Source organism: Pipistrellus kuhlii, unplaced genomic scaffold, assembly GCF_014108245.1.
Source record: "Pipistrellus kuhlii isolate mPipKuh1 unplaced genomic scaffold, mPipKuh1.p scaffold_m20_p_3, whole genome shotgun sequence".
Taxonomy (NCBI): domain Eukaryota; kingdom Metazoa; phylum Chordata; class Mammalia; order Chiroptera; family Vespertilionidae; genus Pipistrellus; species Pipistrellus kuhlii.
This window is the reverse complement of record NW_023425529.1, coordinates 160,418,007-160,434,037: the sequence shown is the minus strand read 5'-3', so window position 1 is coordinate 160,434,037 and position 16,031 is coordinate 160,418,007. Positions and strand designations below refer to the sequence as shown.

Here is a 16,031-nt window from a genome sequence, read left to right as displayed (position 1 = left end):
CTGGTCCTTCTGCTAGTTCCTTTCCTACCTCATCAGCTAAGACTCGACCCTTTTTCTTCTTCTCTGTCTATTCAGTCTCACAGCTTGAGAAACCACCTAAGCACAGAGAACAACTCTGAAATTCTCACCACTAGTTCAAACTTTCCCCTGGCCTCAGAGTCCTGTCCCATCACAGTCCCTACAAGCTGAAGCCTCACTCCCTCCCACAAGCCCCGCGTCCAATCCCACAGCACATCACCAGTGAGTCTTTCTTGCAGAGGTTTGTCACTCTTGCTGCTCCAACCATTTCCTTTGGAAATACCCCGACTTGTGTTTGCAGTCTTTGAGAAGCCATCTCCCGCTCCCAGACATGCTGTGCTGTGGGGTGTGAAGCAGACCCGTGCCTCTGTGCACAAAGACTCACTTTTCCTCAGCGCAAACTCTTCGTCCGAAGGCTTCCGCTCTGGTTTACGCTTAGGTAGCAACTTTTTCATGGTCTTAGGACTCTTACTAAGATCCTAAGGGGGGAAAAAGAGAGGAAAAAATGCTGACAATTTCCAACGGCAGTAATTTTTACTGACATATCAGTAAGGGTCACTGTAAAGGTGTAAAATATTAAATCACCATAGCCAATCACTGTTAAAAGTTTCCTACTTTTCTCATATTTTGATTTTTTTGCCAGCAGCGGAGCATTACTTTAAAATCAATACTAGGACAATAGCTGATAAAAACCCTCATGTTACTTGGGTCCGTGCGCACTGTCACACACAGCAGAGGGGAGGCAGGCAGCCCCTGGAGAGGAAAGGACAGCTGGCTGGCGTGCGCACAGAGATCCATGCACGCTACTAATTCTGGCACAGACCCATCTGCTCTGCTAACTAGAAAGAGATGAGAAAACTAAGGCTGTTTTTTAAATTTTTAATTTGAGAGGCAGAGAAAGAGAAACATCAACCTGTTGTTCCACCTATTTATGCACTCACTGGCTGATTCTCGTATATGCCTTGACAGGAGATAGAACCCATTAACCTTGGCTTATTGGGAAAAGGCTCTCATCAATTGAGCTACATGGCCAAGGCCCAGGGCTACTTTTACTATTGTCATTAATCCTCACCTGAATATATTTTTCCATTGTTTTTTTTTGTTTTTTGTTTTTTTTGGTTTTTTTTGTTTTTTTTTTGAGGGATAGAGAGAAAAACATCAATGTGAGAGAGACACGTTGATTGGTTGCCTCCAGCATGCACCCTAACCAGAGCCAGGGATCGAGTCTGCAATCATGGTACGTTCCCTTGATTGGAATCAAACTGGGACCCTTCAGTCCCTGGGCCAAAGCTCAATCCTCTGAGCCAAACTGACTAGGGCCCCAGGGCTATATTTAAAGAAAGGCTAAGTAAAAAAATGAGTCCCTTAGGAAAATATTTGAAGCCTTAGGGAGAAGAAAATGGATTAAGACAGATCATCCTATCAGCCTTGAGCACAGGTGGAAAGAGATGAGACATGGCCCTCTAGGGCATGCTAACACTAGTTCAGAGCTATGTTCATAATGTAATGGTCCACCTCTTACCTCTACAGCACAACTTCACAAACTGTGCAGAAGATGAAGGTGAAAAACTGAGAGCAGGAAGAAGTCCAATGGAGTGGGCTTAATTGTCAAGTATGTATTAAATTATCAGTATCATTTAAGTTATATAAACCATTTGTGAATCTTACAATGAGAAACCAAGACTCTGAAGGTGACATGTGCTATGGGATGAGTCAGATAAAAGCACAGAGGGAACAAAGCTTGATGTTTAAAGGTATTTCTTCAAAATATTTTCCGTAAAAATATACATTTAAAAACTCTTAAAAACACAGCAGAAATGAGCTCACAGAGAAATAAACATGGCATGTGTTCGGTGGCTTCCATACTCAAAGCAGACATGAGACTCCTGGCAGCGCACCAGACAAGGCACCCACCACATGTGCAGAGGGCACAAATCCACACACATCGTGCACCCAACTCAACGCAGGCGAGGCTGGCTGCTCCACTTTTTGCCATACTGAGTAAGATTTCTTTTCACTGAGTGTGTGAAGTGCTCAGTAATACTGTACAATACCTAAGGGTGTGAAACCTCTCTTACAACATAGGGTCCAGCAAAGCAACTGTTGCCAGACTTACCCATACCAGCTGCTCAGGTTCACTGCCACACCTCTCCCCTTGCCTTTCTGTTCCTTTGCTTAACACTTTTATCCCAATTTTCCTCCTCAATAATGAAATCTCCACCAGTGCTTACCTGCACTACCTGTAATCACTAAACTAGGTAATAAATAAAGATCATCAACATTCTTTAAGGAACTGCCCATGATGAAGACATTTATGACTTGGGCATATAACCCCCATCAACAAGACATTTATCAAAAAATTCAGATTTCATTAAGAACAAAAAATGTAAAGAAATTGTAATAATTTATGTAGCACTTTTCTAGGTGTCTTAAAATTTTTAGAACTTCTAGAGAGGATTAGGGAGGGTCTGCTCCAGATCTTTGGCAAATTCGATCTCTGATTGGATGTGGAGACTCATATAAGGCAATAGTGTTTCACCACGCTCACACTCACATTCACACTCACACTAATGATAATCACAACAGTGATAACACACTCACTCAGAATAACCATAGTCACATGCTCACATAATACACGCATCCTCACACTCTATCCGTACTCATACTCAGGCTAATACAATAACCACACTCACGCCCCTACTCACCATCCTCACCTACACTCATGCTCGTTACAACCACACGGACACTCATAATCACATACTCTCCCTCAGAGTAACGACACTCACACTCACAGTAACCATATCCACATTCACGATGACCATACTGCCAACTCACACCCAAGCTCATGCTCATGATAACCATACTCATTCACGCTGCTCACACTCATGATAACCAACTCTCATCATTTCAATTATCTAGCTTCCTCGAGTGCTAACCCTTCTTGGAATGCAATTCTCAAGACCTTTCTTTTCCTCATCAAAGCAGGTTTATTGAATAAAAACCTAACATGAAAGTGCAGGAAACTGTTAACATTTATGGCTGGGAATCATATTTTAACTGTACAAAATACTGGATTAAAAAGGAAAAAAGCAACGTGCATGATGACCTCTTACACAAAGAGAAAAGCTGTCTTAACTTTCATTTTTTATTTGTAAATGTAGGGTTCCTGGGCAAGATCTCAAACTTGGAAAAGGATCCTGAGAAAGGCACAACAGAAGAGCACGCAGAAACATTGAGCCCCATCACGAAAGTCATTTCAGACTCAGCTAGAGGCCCAGAGGAAGCCCATGGAAGCTTCTGATTCCTCAAGGTAGGACCATGGTGAGCACAGAAAAGGCAATGCAGGGCACAGAGAGGGCCAATGTTGCACTAACCCACCCACCCCCATTGGGGTCTCCACAGCCTCCCCGGCCACTAAACAGAAGGAAATGACAAAAAAAGGAAAGGCAGACCCTTCAGAGGCAGAAATTCGTGATTTTCCATTATTTCTGAATTTACTGGAATGAAGCACAGCACAACCAACCTGACACGTCCAAATGTCAGGTCATGCTCATTTTCACTCAGACCTCACCTCCTTGTAGCAGAGAGCAGCTGAGGGCCGGAGGGGAGGTGCAGGTCGCAGACAGCTCAGACTCCATGGCTTCGAGGTCTTCGGAGGCTCCAGGGGCCCCCAGTTGATGGTCGTGTGTGGGGTGCCATGGTGGGAGGGGTGGGGCAGTGTATGGTAGGCAGGCGTCAGTGGCACCGACTTGCTGTCTGCATGCTTGCTGGATGGGGTGATTGAATGGGTGGGGAGCTACCCAAGGAAAAAAGAACAAGAAAAAGCAAAAAAAGAACATTCACCATCAAAGAAACCTCAATTAAATACACTTAGTTCCGCTAATTTTTAAAAATGCACCCAATGAAATAACCTCCTCCCCCACCCTGATTATCATTTCTCCAAGCAGTTAGACTCTGCGATGCCCCAAAGATTCTGCTTCAGGCTGTGGCCAAACCTGGGTTAGGAGGCAGCAGGATGTTGGGGACCTAAGACCCAGACAACACTCCATCACCACCTTTATTTGCCATGGATTAACATTTGCAAAAAAGTATTTCATTTAATATATATATATATATATATCAAAATTTTATTATTTTTTTTATTTTTATTATTATTAATATTTTGATTTTTTTTTTTTTTTTTTTTTACACAGAGAGGAAGGGAGAGGGAGAGAGAGCTAGAAACATCGATGAGAGAGAAACATCGATCAACTGCTTCCTGCACATCCCCTACTGGGGATGTGCCCGCAACCAAGGTACATGCCCTTGACCGGAATCGAACCTTGAGTTCGAACCTTGAGTTGGCCGGGATCCTTGAGTCTGCAGGCCAACGCTCAATCCACTGAGCCAAACTGGTTAAGGCTATATATATCAGAATTTTATAAAAGAACAGGGTGTACCTCACTAGGAGCAAGATTATGGAGAGGGTAATCCTCCCCAGTCAGCTGTTATTCAGTGCCTGTGATTTAGGAGTGGGCGAAACTAGGACCTGACCCCAGGTTTTGTTTAACGCAAGAGTGGCACAGCCAGGCCCACCTCTGTTGATAGCTGTTATTGTGTTACAGAGATCATATTGCCTGTAATGCTAAAAATATTTACTTCCTGGTTTTTTTATAGGGAAAAGTTGACACTCATTGGAGTAAAACAAATTATTTTATTAACTTTAATCAATTTCTCAGAAGACATGATCACTGGGGTTTATATTACTGGAACACCCATCACAGGACAATTAAATGAGAAAATGTTAAATAAATTAATTCAAAATTAGCCCATGACCTCAAATTAACCCAAAGCAATAGATATGCTTAACAGGAGCAAGAGCTGAGTGGTTCTGTGATCTGGAAACCTGAGTGAAGCCATTATTAGAAAGTTCAACAAGCCTAGCCTGTGTGAGTCAGTGGTTAGCATCGACCCAGGAACCAAGCAAGAGGTCACAGTTGGATTCCAGATCAGGGCACATGCCCCGTTACAGGCTTGATCCCCAATAGGTGTATACAGGAGACAGCCAATCAATGATGCTTTCTCATCACTGATGTTTTTTTTTCTCTCCACCCTCCCCCCACATCCTCTGCTCCCTTCCTCTCTGAAATCAATAAAAATATTTTTTTTAGCCCTAGCTGGTTTGGCTCAGTGGATACAGCAAAGGCCAGCGGACTAAAGAATCTCAGGTTCGATTCTGGCCAAGGGCACATGCCTGCATTGAGGGCTCGATCTCCAGTGGGGGGGCATATAAGAGGCAGCTGATCAATGATTCTCTCTCATCACTGATGTTGTTCTCCCTCTCTCCCTTCCTCTCCAAAATCAATAGAAAAAATATATATTTTTAAAAAATATATTTTATTGATTTTTTACAGACAGGAAGAGAGAGGGATAGAGTTAGAAACACAGGTGAGAGAGAAACATCGGATCAGCTGTCTCCTGCACACCCCTCACTGGAGATATGCCCACAACCAAGGTACATGCCCTTGACCTGAATCAAACCCGGGACCTACAGTCTGCAGGACAATGCTCTATCCACTGAGCCAAACCAGTTTTGGCTAGAAAATATATATTTTTTTAAATTTCTTTAAAAAAAAAAAAAAAAAAAAAAAAGCTGAACAATATTTGAAATACATGTTTAAAATAAGAAAACCCTGGCTCTAGCTGATGTCACCATATTTAAGAACAGAAAAACAAACTTTCTGCAGAAACCACAGGCCTGTCCTGGTGTGTGCATCAGTGCTTGTCATTTGTTACACAACTACTATACATTTTCTTCAAACAATAATTCACTAAATAATAAAATTATGCAAAAAACATCCCTTCTAGAAATAATGTAGTAAGTAATATTTGGTGGTGCTTCTCCTTCCTCAAAAAGTCAAGAGGCATGCTTTGTGTTAAAATTAGAATATTATTCAAGCTAGATATGGACAGAACACAGGGAGAACACACAATTCCCCAAAAATAAGCTCCCTAAGAAGACAAATTTCAAAAGCCTGTATGTGAGGAACAGCACCATGCATAGAGTGGGGACTTAAACACACACATACATACATGCCTTTGGAATAAATTTAGTACCATGAAACCTAAGCATTTTAGTATTTTTTAAAGTTTGGAGAAGTTATAAATGGCAGAGTCATTCAAAATGACATATCAGCTAAAGCAAATGAGCAGTTTTAGCCTCCAAACTGTTGAGAGATTTCGAGTAAGATGTTAATACCATGACCAGAATGCTATGTTACAGCCACCCTTCCTGAGCTAAACCTTTAATGCCAAGGTTAATGAATGCAGAAGTGAACAACATGGGAGGAAACGTCCTGACAAAGATCATAACAATCTAAGGATATGAGAGAAACCTACAACTGGAAATGTTATGTAATCATAAGTCATTTGTAAAAAGGTGTGATGACAAATGATGCAATATCTTAAGTGGGGGGGAAAAACACAGCAATAAAGTTTTTAAAAGTGACACTTTGGCTCAATGGATAGAGTGTCGGCCTGAAGACTCAAGGGTCCCAGGTTTGATTACAGTCAACGGCATGTACCTTGGTTGTGGGCACATCCCCAGTGGGGGGTGTGCAGGGGGCAGCTGATAGATGTTTCTAACTCTCTCTCCCTCTCTCCCTTCCTGTTTGTAAAAAAAAAAAAAAAAAAAATCAATAAAATATATTTTAAAAAATAGATAAATAAATAGATAAATAAATAAATGACACTTCGGTACTGATCTATTTTGAAAGGTTTACACATATCTAAAAAACCAACAAGCTGAGCTGTTGAGCTTTTCTAAGTAGAAGAGGATTTCTTAAAATCAAAATAATGAGTCAAAAATTACATTTTAATGCCTTCAACATGAATCTGGTCCTTTTCATCATCATAAATATTTATTTTTTGATGAAATAAAATAAATACAGTTAAAGTTCTCAGAAAAATCACAGTCTTCAAGTTTCAGTTGAAAACCCCAGTACCTTACTCTCTGAGGCTCCTCTGAGCACGGCAGCAGACTCCTGCCCGTGCCACTGACTGTATGTGACAAAGCACAACCTAGGGCTGTTTCACAAGTGTGATCACTGTGAAGCCATTCACTACTCAGTGGAAATAAGCAAATGTTTGCAGAGAAGTAGAAGGCAAGTACTATGCATTCTTGATCCAGATATTGATAATGCTTTAAATTACTTGACCACTTGCTAACAACTCAACTAAAAGCTGACCCTTTGAGTTTGGAGGCAGAAGTATGGGGTCCTTACAGTATGAGACGGCACAGAATGAGGCTTAATGGGGGGATTGCTGACAGATGTGACTTTCGTTTGCTTCTGTAGATGGTCCACCCATTCATGGAGATCCTGCTGGTTGTTGCATGACACTAATATCCGCTCAATCATGCTCCCTAGAAGAAATGAGAAAAACGGGCTGAAATTGCAAAATTGGTAGAAAGCACACACATACACATACACACACCCAGAGTTTAATTCAACAGCGTTAAACACAGCCCTCTGAAATAATCAAGCAAGAATCTGCACACAGATGGTAAGCTGCCTCTCATCACCATGACAAATAGCATCCACAAAGTTTTTGCCTATCACCTGATATTTCAAATGCATTTCTATGATTTTCACTGTCCTCAATCTTTGTGATTGTCATTCCTGTCGTTGGTAGCTTTCCCTAAAAAAGAGCCCCCCCGACAAAAAAAGACACAATTAGTGCTTTTCTAGTAAAGAAGGTACCGTTATTAAATACTAAATAATTTTAGAAATGGCAGAGTAACTGCATTTGTAAACCACAAAAGCTGTCTTTGTTTGTACCAGAAGCATATGTATAACATAAAAAAGACTCTAACTCTATCTCAAATAAGTAATCATAATACTATAATCAACAAACTGAGCCCCAACATAAAGGTACAGACGAGCAAAATAGAACACAAATAAATTCCAACTGATGAGTTACTCTAAACATAAATATGAGGACACAAAAACACTACATATTATGATTAAAAAAACACATTAGAGTCTATGGTAACTATGTTAAATGACATGTTTATGGAAAGGAAGCACAGATTTGCCTCATAAAGAAATGTAGAGAAAATTTCATGTTTGAAGGCAAAATAGGGGGAAATTGGGGAGGAATTGTACAAGTTAAACTTGATTGTCCACCAGACAGGAAGCAAACAGCTGTACGGAGCACTGCACAAAATGCAGAAAACAGCAGCCAACCTGACCATTTTGAAAATGAAGGACTTGGAGCCAAAACCAGTTTGGCTCAGTGGACAGAGCATCAGCCTGTAGACTGAAAGGTCCCAGGTTCGATTCCGGTCAAGGGCATGTATGTACCTTGGTTGTGGGCACATCCCCAGAAGGGGGTGTGCAAGAGGCAGCTGATCGATGTTTCTCTCCCATCGATGTTTCTAACTCTCTATCCCTATCTCTTCCTCTTTGTAAAAAATCAATAAAATATGTTTAAAAAAAAGAAAGAAAAAGAAAAAGGAGGACTTGGGAACAGAAAATGCTACTGGAGAGACACCAGAAAAGGACTGCAAATAGCCAGGCAGGACATTTGGTCCCATCCAAAACGTCACCGAGACATCTGGTTCAACCAAAAGGTGCTTGAAACTTGGTCCTGACAAAAAAACAAATACAAAAACAAAAAAACGGTCCATCCTTAAGACATCATGGGTTCAAACAGCCCACACCACTTATTTTCACTTTTGGTTTACAGGATTAATACACAAAAAGTTACCATGTTTTATTGATCCAATGACTGTGTTGTGGCTGTATGGTCAATGACCACCTTTCTTGCCTGGGTAGCCTAACTGGTCATAGCACATGGAGTTAAGTACATGGGCTGGTGTAGACCAATCGTCTCCATGGATATACTATGGTACCTGGTGATCAACCAAGTTTTTAGAAAAAATCTACCAGTGTCTGGGGTCAAGTCCTGTGAAGGACTCTCTCAGCACCTCCGAAAGTAGTATTCAGCAAGGTTTGGGGGAAGGAAGGGCTGTCCTGCAGAGGACACCCGCGAAGTCACAGAGATGTGGGTGCTCCTGATACCTATAGGGAAGCAGGCAGAAGTGCTGCCAAACATCCTCCTACAGCTCATACAACTAGAACGATCCAGTCCACGGAGAAAGCCTGTCCTGACGTTTGGTAGGTGACATTAACCAGCACTTGGTCCTCCTAGGGTCAGATGAATTTGAAAAATGCTGCATACTGCATACTCCTTTCCAAGATTCATAATGCACATAAGTGTATTAGTAGCTTTGAGAAATCCTACAGAAATAAAGCTGTGAGACTGCTTTTAACCTAGTAAATCAACAGCAAGAAACAGAATGTTCCAGTTACTGCTAGATTTAATGCTTTTTAATGACTCTCAAAGCCAGAAATAAATATTCACAATACATAGGTCACAGCTCTCAGAGAGGGACACCTCCCAGGAAACTGTGCAGAGTGGGAAAACAGGTACTACATGTGGCGTGAGGTCTCCGTGACACATCAATGCCAACATCCAGAGCCAACTCACCAGCCTGGTCATCCATAGGGGCCTGGCCTGACCCAAAGGGAAACTTCTGCTTCCTCAGGTCAGAGGAGGGCCCCACCTCAGTCTCATGTATGAAACATGAAGCCAGAGAGAGCTGACAAGAAAGGACTCTGCTTTATGTTTATCAGGTTTGCCTAACAAAGCAGGAGCTGCCAGTTTGAGGGAACCCAAGTAGCTGCTATATCTCAACATCTGCTCAGAAACAGACTTACAAATCAAGAGGTATTGTTTTTCTGGGTTTGTCCATATAGATTTGCTTTATCAACTTATCTTGTACCTCAGGATCTGTGTCCTTAGAGATAGTTCTGTAGGTTTCATTTGTTTCCTTTTTTTTTTTTTTGCTTAGGATTAATACCAGGATGTTTTACACAGACAGGAGATGTATGCAGATATTTGAATGTGTAACACTATACACATAACACTACACACAACACATAAATAGGAACAGCTACTATTTAAGGAAAAATTTAAGGAAAATATTCAAAATATGCCTGAAAATGATTCTCAGATACACAGTAAAAAAATAAATTTAAAAAGTGTTTTACCTGATAGATAAAACCACTCATCCTGGGACTGGCAGACAACATTAGCAAAATATTTGGGAAGAGTAGAAGATATCTTTCATTCTTTTCCTAATATAAAAGAATAAACAAATTCAAAAATATATTTACAGAAGTGAGAACAAATATTTAAATTAAATCTTCTGAAACATTATATTGTATTTTCCATTTAGATATTTCTACCAAATTAGGTAAATTAAATGGAAACAAAATTAGAATCATTATTAGACTCACAAGAAGCCCATGTAACATCTTTTTTTAAAATTTGATTAAGGGATCTAGCTCTGCCATTAACTCTTTTTAATTAGTCTAAAGTTTTATTTTTGTGATTGAGGAAAAAACCAACAAAAGAACTTGTAAAACTTTAGTTGGGGGGGGGGGGGGGAAATAGGTGGATCCCTCATACTAAAAAGTGGGTAAAATAAAACGTTAAAATCAATTTTCATCTATTAATAATTGCTGGCACTTGCCTAGAACTCCTGATATATCAATTTAATGTTGTTTGCATTCATCACATAAACTTATTCTAGTGTACATGAAAGGCTTAAAAGCATTATTTATGTGTTAAAAATCATTCACTTCCATAAGGTAAGTAAAAGCCCCAGAGACCACAACTAAAGGACCAAAATTCCCAGGACCTAAAAGGAGACACACAAGAAATGTGCAGACAGCCTTTGTCACAAGTTGCCTTCTAACCACTGCCCACAAAAGCGAAAAGCTAGGAGGAAGCAGTGTCACCAAGTAGACTTCAGAACACCAGCCACATGTAAAGTGCCTTGAAAAAGACATTCTATATTCTAAAAAAGTTTTTGAAAAGTACTTAATTATATTCCCCTCCTTTTTCTATTTCCTTTTTTTGTTAATCCTCACGGGAGGATTTTTTTTCCATTGGTTTTTACAGAAAGTGGAATAAAAGGAGGGAAAGAGGGATATTATTATCTTTTCAGTCATCAATATAACTTTAAATCTTTTTTTTTTTTGAGTGAATGTTTTCTAGTTCTAATATTATAAAGAAAACACTGAGAAATGTTTCTATAGATTTTTAAAGTAAAATTTAAAAGTGCGTAACTAAAAAACAAGAATTAAGAATTGAGGGGTTTTTTTTGTTTGTTTTTTAATCATTGTAGTCTATTATAAAGTCATGATTTCTTATGATACCCAAATTAACACCTAGTGAGCTGATATCATTTTCGAATTTCATAGGCAGGAAGGAATGTGCCTTGTGAGTACAAGTTCCACTTTTCTTACTGTCCTAAGAATTCCACGTTAGAAACGGGTAGTTAGCATATTTTGATCATGAGGGTAATTTTTTACAAAGGTAGAATAGAATTCATAAAGAGATACTAGCTTGGTGATCCAATGAACATGTAACTTGTGAATACTGAAACACAAACTGCTCCATTTTCACTGTGTGGGGATAGCACAAGGATCTGGTATCATCTCTCACTTAAACCAAACCTGTAAGATAACTGTGATTCCCATAAGCAAATGCCAATTTACCGTATTTTTCGGACCATAAGACGCACCAGTTTTTAGAGAAGGGAAATGAAGAAAAAAAGATTCTGAAACAAATAGTGTCCTAAAATATTTTATGTGCATTAAAACCCAACATCACAGTCATAAACACAAGTAATCAACCCTGTAAAGTAAACAGCAGCATTTAGAACCATTTTAGAGCCGGGCAAGCACACAGAGACCACACAGAGCTGGGCAAGTAAAAAAACTTTTTTTTTTAAAGTATATTTGTAGGCTATATTTGGACCATAAGACGCAGGGACTTTTTCCCCCCACTTCTGGGGGGGAAAAAGTTCGTCTTATGGTCCGAAAAATACGGTAGTATTAGATAACAGAAAAGTATAATGATCTAACCATAGAAAGCAGTACATTTCCTGGAATGGCAGTGTTGGTAAGAAGTCCATGGCCAAAAGCACATATTTCTCTATGGCAGACATTTGCCAAACTGGACTACTAACGAGGCATCGAAAATCCTCTCTGGACACCATGTCTTAGTTGACATTGATACAGACTTTGATCATAACTGCTCTTGGCTGCATCTTAACTGGTCAAGTAGTCCATAGCCAGCTAAGCCCTGCTAACATACTGGAAACCAATTTTATATTTGGCAAAGACAAAAAGTAGACAGACTTTTTATTTTTACAAGCTAGGAGTCCTATTAAAATGTTGTCATCATTTGGTAGTCGTTTAAAATACTGTATTACACAATCATCAAAACATAACATTCTAAAGTATAATCTTGACTGTCACCAAGAAAACTTAAAAAGCATTTATAAAACATAAATAGCTTTTAATGCAAATTATGTTCAACTCTTAATTTTTATCTGAGGCATTTTAATGATTTCAGGGAAAACAACCAAGAAACTAGAATAAGAACCAAGTCCAACAGCACAGGGCTGGTGTGTCCCTTCCGTGGCATGTGTTTCTTCCACCTGTTCCCATCCACTCTCTGCACACTTGCATGACAGTACCTCACTTCCGGCACACTGAATCATGACCTGGGACATGTAAATGACATTGCCCAGGGTCTTAATGTCATCTCCCTCCCAGCTCCGGATGGCTTCGTTCAGGATCTGCAACTCCAGCTCTTTCCTTTTCCGTACATCTTGACACTGGGCCTAGAAGACACAGTAAAACACTATTAAAAGACACAAACTTCCAGAATTGTAAGTTTTGGCCATACTGCTTTGTATCTTACTTCTTCTTAAGACAGGTAATCTACTGAACAATGTGTTTAATTCACAAGCATGGAATCAAGTCCAGAAAGGCAAACCTTTGAAATAAGAAACACTGTTTTAGAAAAATATAGCATGTTTTGGCACTTATAGAAGCAAAAATGAAGACTGGACAAGAAAAACATTTTCTGATTTTATTAATATTTGCCAACATAGAAGACTAAGAGGGGGAAAAATAAGTATCATTTATGCTATAAAAAAGGTGTGTATCTCAGAAACACAGTCAGTAAGACAGTAGACAAAAAACAAAATAGAACAACCAGTATTTCATTTCCTACTCTATCACTAAAGACAATGACTGGATGGAGGCTAAAACGTGTAAGTCAATTTCAGGTAGCTAATGCATCAATTATGTGGAGCCTTTAAAACGTTTAAACAATTATTTCATTGTTCTAGTCTCCAATTTATCAGCCATGGAATAACTACTATGTGTGTTCATTTTTATTTTACCAGAGTAAACCTTAATTATACTTCACATGTAACTTTTTTAAAATACATTTTATTGATTTTTTTACAGAGAGAAGAGAGAGGGATAGAGAGTTAGAAACATCGAGGAGAGAGAATCATCGATGAGCTACCTCTTGCATACCCCCTACTGGGGATGTGCCTGCAACCAAAGTATTATACATGCCCTTGACTGGCATTGAACCTGGGACCCTTCAGTCCTCAGGCTGGCGCTCTCTCCACTGAGCCAAACCGGTTTTGGCAACACAGATAATTTTTTTTTTTTTTTTTTTTTACCACTATTACATAGTTTATTTCATTGCCTTCTTTATGCTGACTCCCCTCCCAGCTCCTAGCACAGTGCTTAGTACATTTTTTTTTAAATAAATTTTGATTGTTCATATTATTACAAGTGTTCCTTTCCCCCCCTTCCCACCCCACCATCTGCCCTTTCCCTACCCGCCATTGTCCTCATCCATAGGTGCAGTTTATGTTCAGTCTCTTCCCACATTCCCCTCTCCCCTTTTCCCCAAGAATCGTCAGTTCACTCCCCTTCCATACCTCTGATTCTATTATGTTCAACAGTTAATATAGTTCATCAGATTTTTTTTTAATTTCCATGGTTTTTAGATTCACTTGATAGTTACATATTTGTTGTTCATAATTTTTATCTTTATTTACTTTCTCTTCTGAAAGAACCCCCTTCAGCAATTCATATAATTCTGGTTTGGTGGTGATGAACTCCTTTAGCTTTTTTTTATTAGTGAAGCTCTTTATCTGACCTTCGATTCTGAGTGATAGCTTTGCTGGATAGAGTATTTTTGGCTGTAGGTTCTTGCTATTCATCACCTTGAATATTTCTTGCCATTCCTATCTGGCCTGCATGGTTTCTGTTGAGAAATCAGCTGACAATCGTATAGGTGCTCCTTTATAGATAACCTCCTGCTTAGCTCTTGCTGCTTTTAATATTCTTTGTCCTTTGCTCTTGGAATCTTAATTATGATTTGTCTTGGTGTGGTCCTCTTTGGATTCCTCTTATTTGGAGTTCTGTGTGCTTCTTGGACTTGTAAGTCCAATTCTTTCCCCAGGTGGGTGAAGTTTTCTGTCACTATTTCTTTCAGTATGTTTTCGATATCTTGCTCTCTCTCATCTTCTGGGACCCCCATGATTCTGATGTTGGATCGTTTGAAGTTGTCCCAGAGGTTTCATACATTATCTTCAATTTTCTGGATTCTCTTGCCTTCTAGCTTCTGCAGAGGAGTGTCTTCTGGCTCTTTATGTTCCAAATCTTTGACTTGATTCTTGCGATTTTCTATTGTTTTTAGGACTTTGTATAATATTTTTTATTTCAGACAATGTATTCTTTATTTCTTGTTGATCCCTTTTCATATCCTCATAGGTCTCATTTATTTTATCGGCCTTTTCTAGGAAACTCTTGAAAAACCTTATAAGTGTGGTTTTGAACTCTATATCCAGTCGCTTTTTGTCTTCCATTTCTTTCGTTTGTGATCTATTTGGTTTAGGCATTTTCGCAGGCAGCTTTTCTGATGGGGCTGAGTTTCAGGGTGGAGCCTACAGCCTTGGCTTCTGTCAGCCCCGCCCTATGCGACTCCTGAGACTCAGGGTCCTTCAGTACTTGTTGCAAGCGCCTCTGAGAGAAAGGTGCCCTCGATTTTCGCCTGCTACCAAACAGTGTAGGCTCTCCCGCAATGGGCCCGAAACTGGGGTTCAGTTCAGTTGGAAGTGGAGTTGGAGATGGCGTTCAGAGCAGTCTGGAGCCCCTGTCTCCTTCCCGCCAGGGCAGTCCTACGGCACAGCCGACCGTCCCTTCTCTGCGCGCAGTGTGCGCGCCTCCTGGACCTTCTTTCGCTGCTTCCCCAGGTTCCGCCCCACAGCCCAGTTCTCTCTGGATGAGTCTGGGTCCCCGGGGTCTGGCCTAGAACGGGGGTTCAGAGCAGTTGGGGGCCCAGCACAGTCGGAGTGTTTATCTCCTTTCCGCTTGGGACCGCCAGCCAGGCACTCGGCCTCCCTCCTCTTCGGCTCCGTCCTCTCCATGCGCACTGCGTGTTTCCGTACCTTGGGCTTTTACAGCTCCTCTGCGCTTCCTTCTGGTTTTCTCCTTGCTTCTCGTTGTAGAATTTCCAGTCAGTCGACTTTCCTGTAGTTCTGGGCAATGTCCATTTTATATTTTAGTTGTATTTTATTGAAATTGTTGCGTGCGGCAGCGACCAGGTGCCTACCCGAGCAGCCATCTTGGATTCTCTCCAGATAATTTTTTTTATCATCTAATTTTTTTAGCTGATAAACATTTTTCTACATTCATTTGCCATAATGCTATGTAAGAAAAAACACTCCATAATATGCTTAATCACTTACTGAAAGGTTTTTGAAGGCAGTCATAGATTTTTGAATATCTTGTCTATCCGGATGATAATCCTGTGAGTAAAAGAAACACACCATTAGCTTTCATAATGAAAAGCTTTTTCTTAAAAAGACATTCTCTATAGACTCTACTGAATCTTCCAATACTTCTCAACCTGTAATATGTCCTATTTTTCCCAGCATTAAAGTGCCACCTCTTATTCTTTAAGGTAGGGGTGTCGAACTCAATCAGAGAAGGGGCCAAAATCTAAAATCCAGCCTAAATCACGGGCCAAATGGTTTACTGAACAGTCATAAACTGTCATTGTGATCGAAATGCAGCGGAGTG

The 16,031-nt window shown here is 40.1% G+C and overlaps 1 protein-coding gene across 17 annotated transcripts in view; it reads right to left on the bottom strand.

Annotated features, from left to right (window-relative positions):
- Positions 1–16,031, bottom strand: part of ARHGEF7 (Rho guanine nucleotide exchange factor 7) — a 134,289-nt gene that overhangs the window by 18,634 nt on the left and 99,624 nt on the right. For all 17 annotated transcript variants that reach the window (XR_006742981.1, XR_006742982.1, XM_036459266.2 and 14 more), the window contains 7 exons: positions 15,698–15,757; positions 12,614–12,760; positions 10,113–10,199; positions 7,617–7,695; positions 7,281–7,420; positions 3,590–3,814; positions 404–497 (listed from right to left, as the gene is read on the bottom strand). Coding sequence is in view for 15 of the 17 variants with exons in the window: in XM_036459266.2 (XP_036315159.1) it covers positions 404–497; positions 3,590–3,814; positions 7,281–7,420; positions 7,617–7,695; positions 10,113–10,199; positions 12,614–12,760; positions 15,698–15,757 (832 nt within the window). In the remaining 2 variants the exon portion in view is untranslated. The remainder of the gene's footprint in view (positions 1–403; positions 498–3,589; positions 3,815–7,280; positions 7,421–7,616; positions 7,696–10,112; positions 10,200–12,613; positions 12,761–15,697; positions 15,758–16,031) is intronic.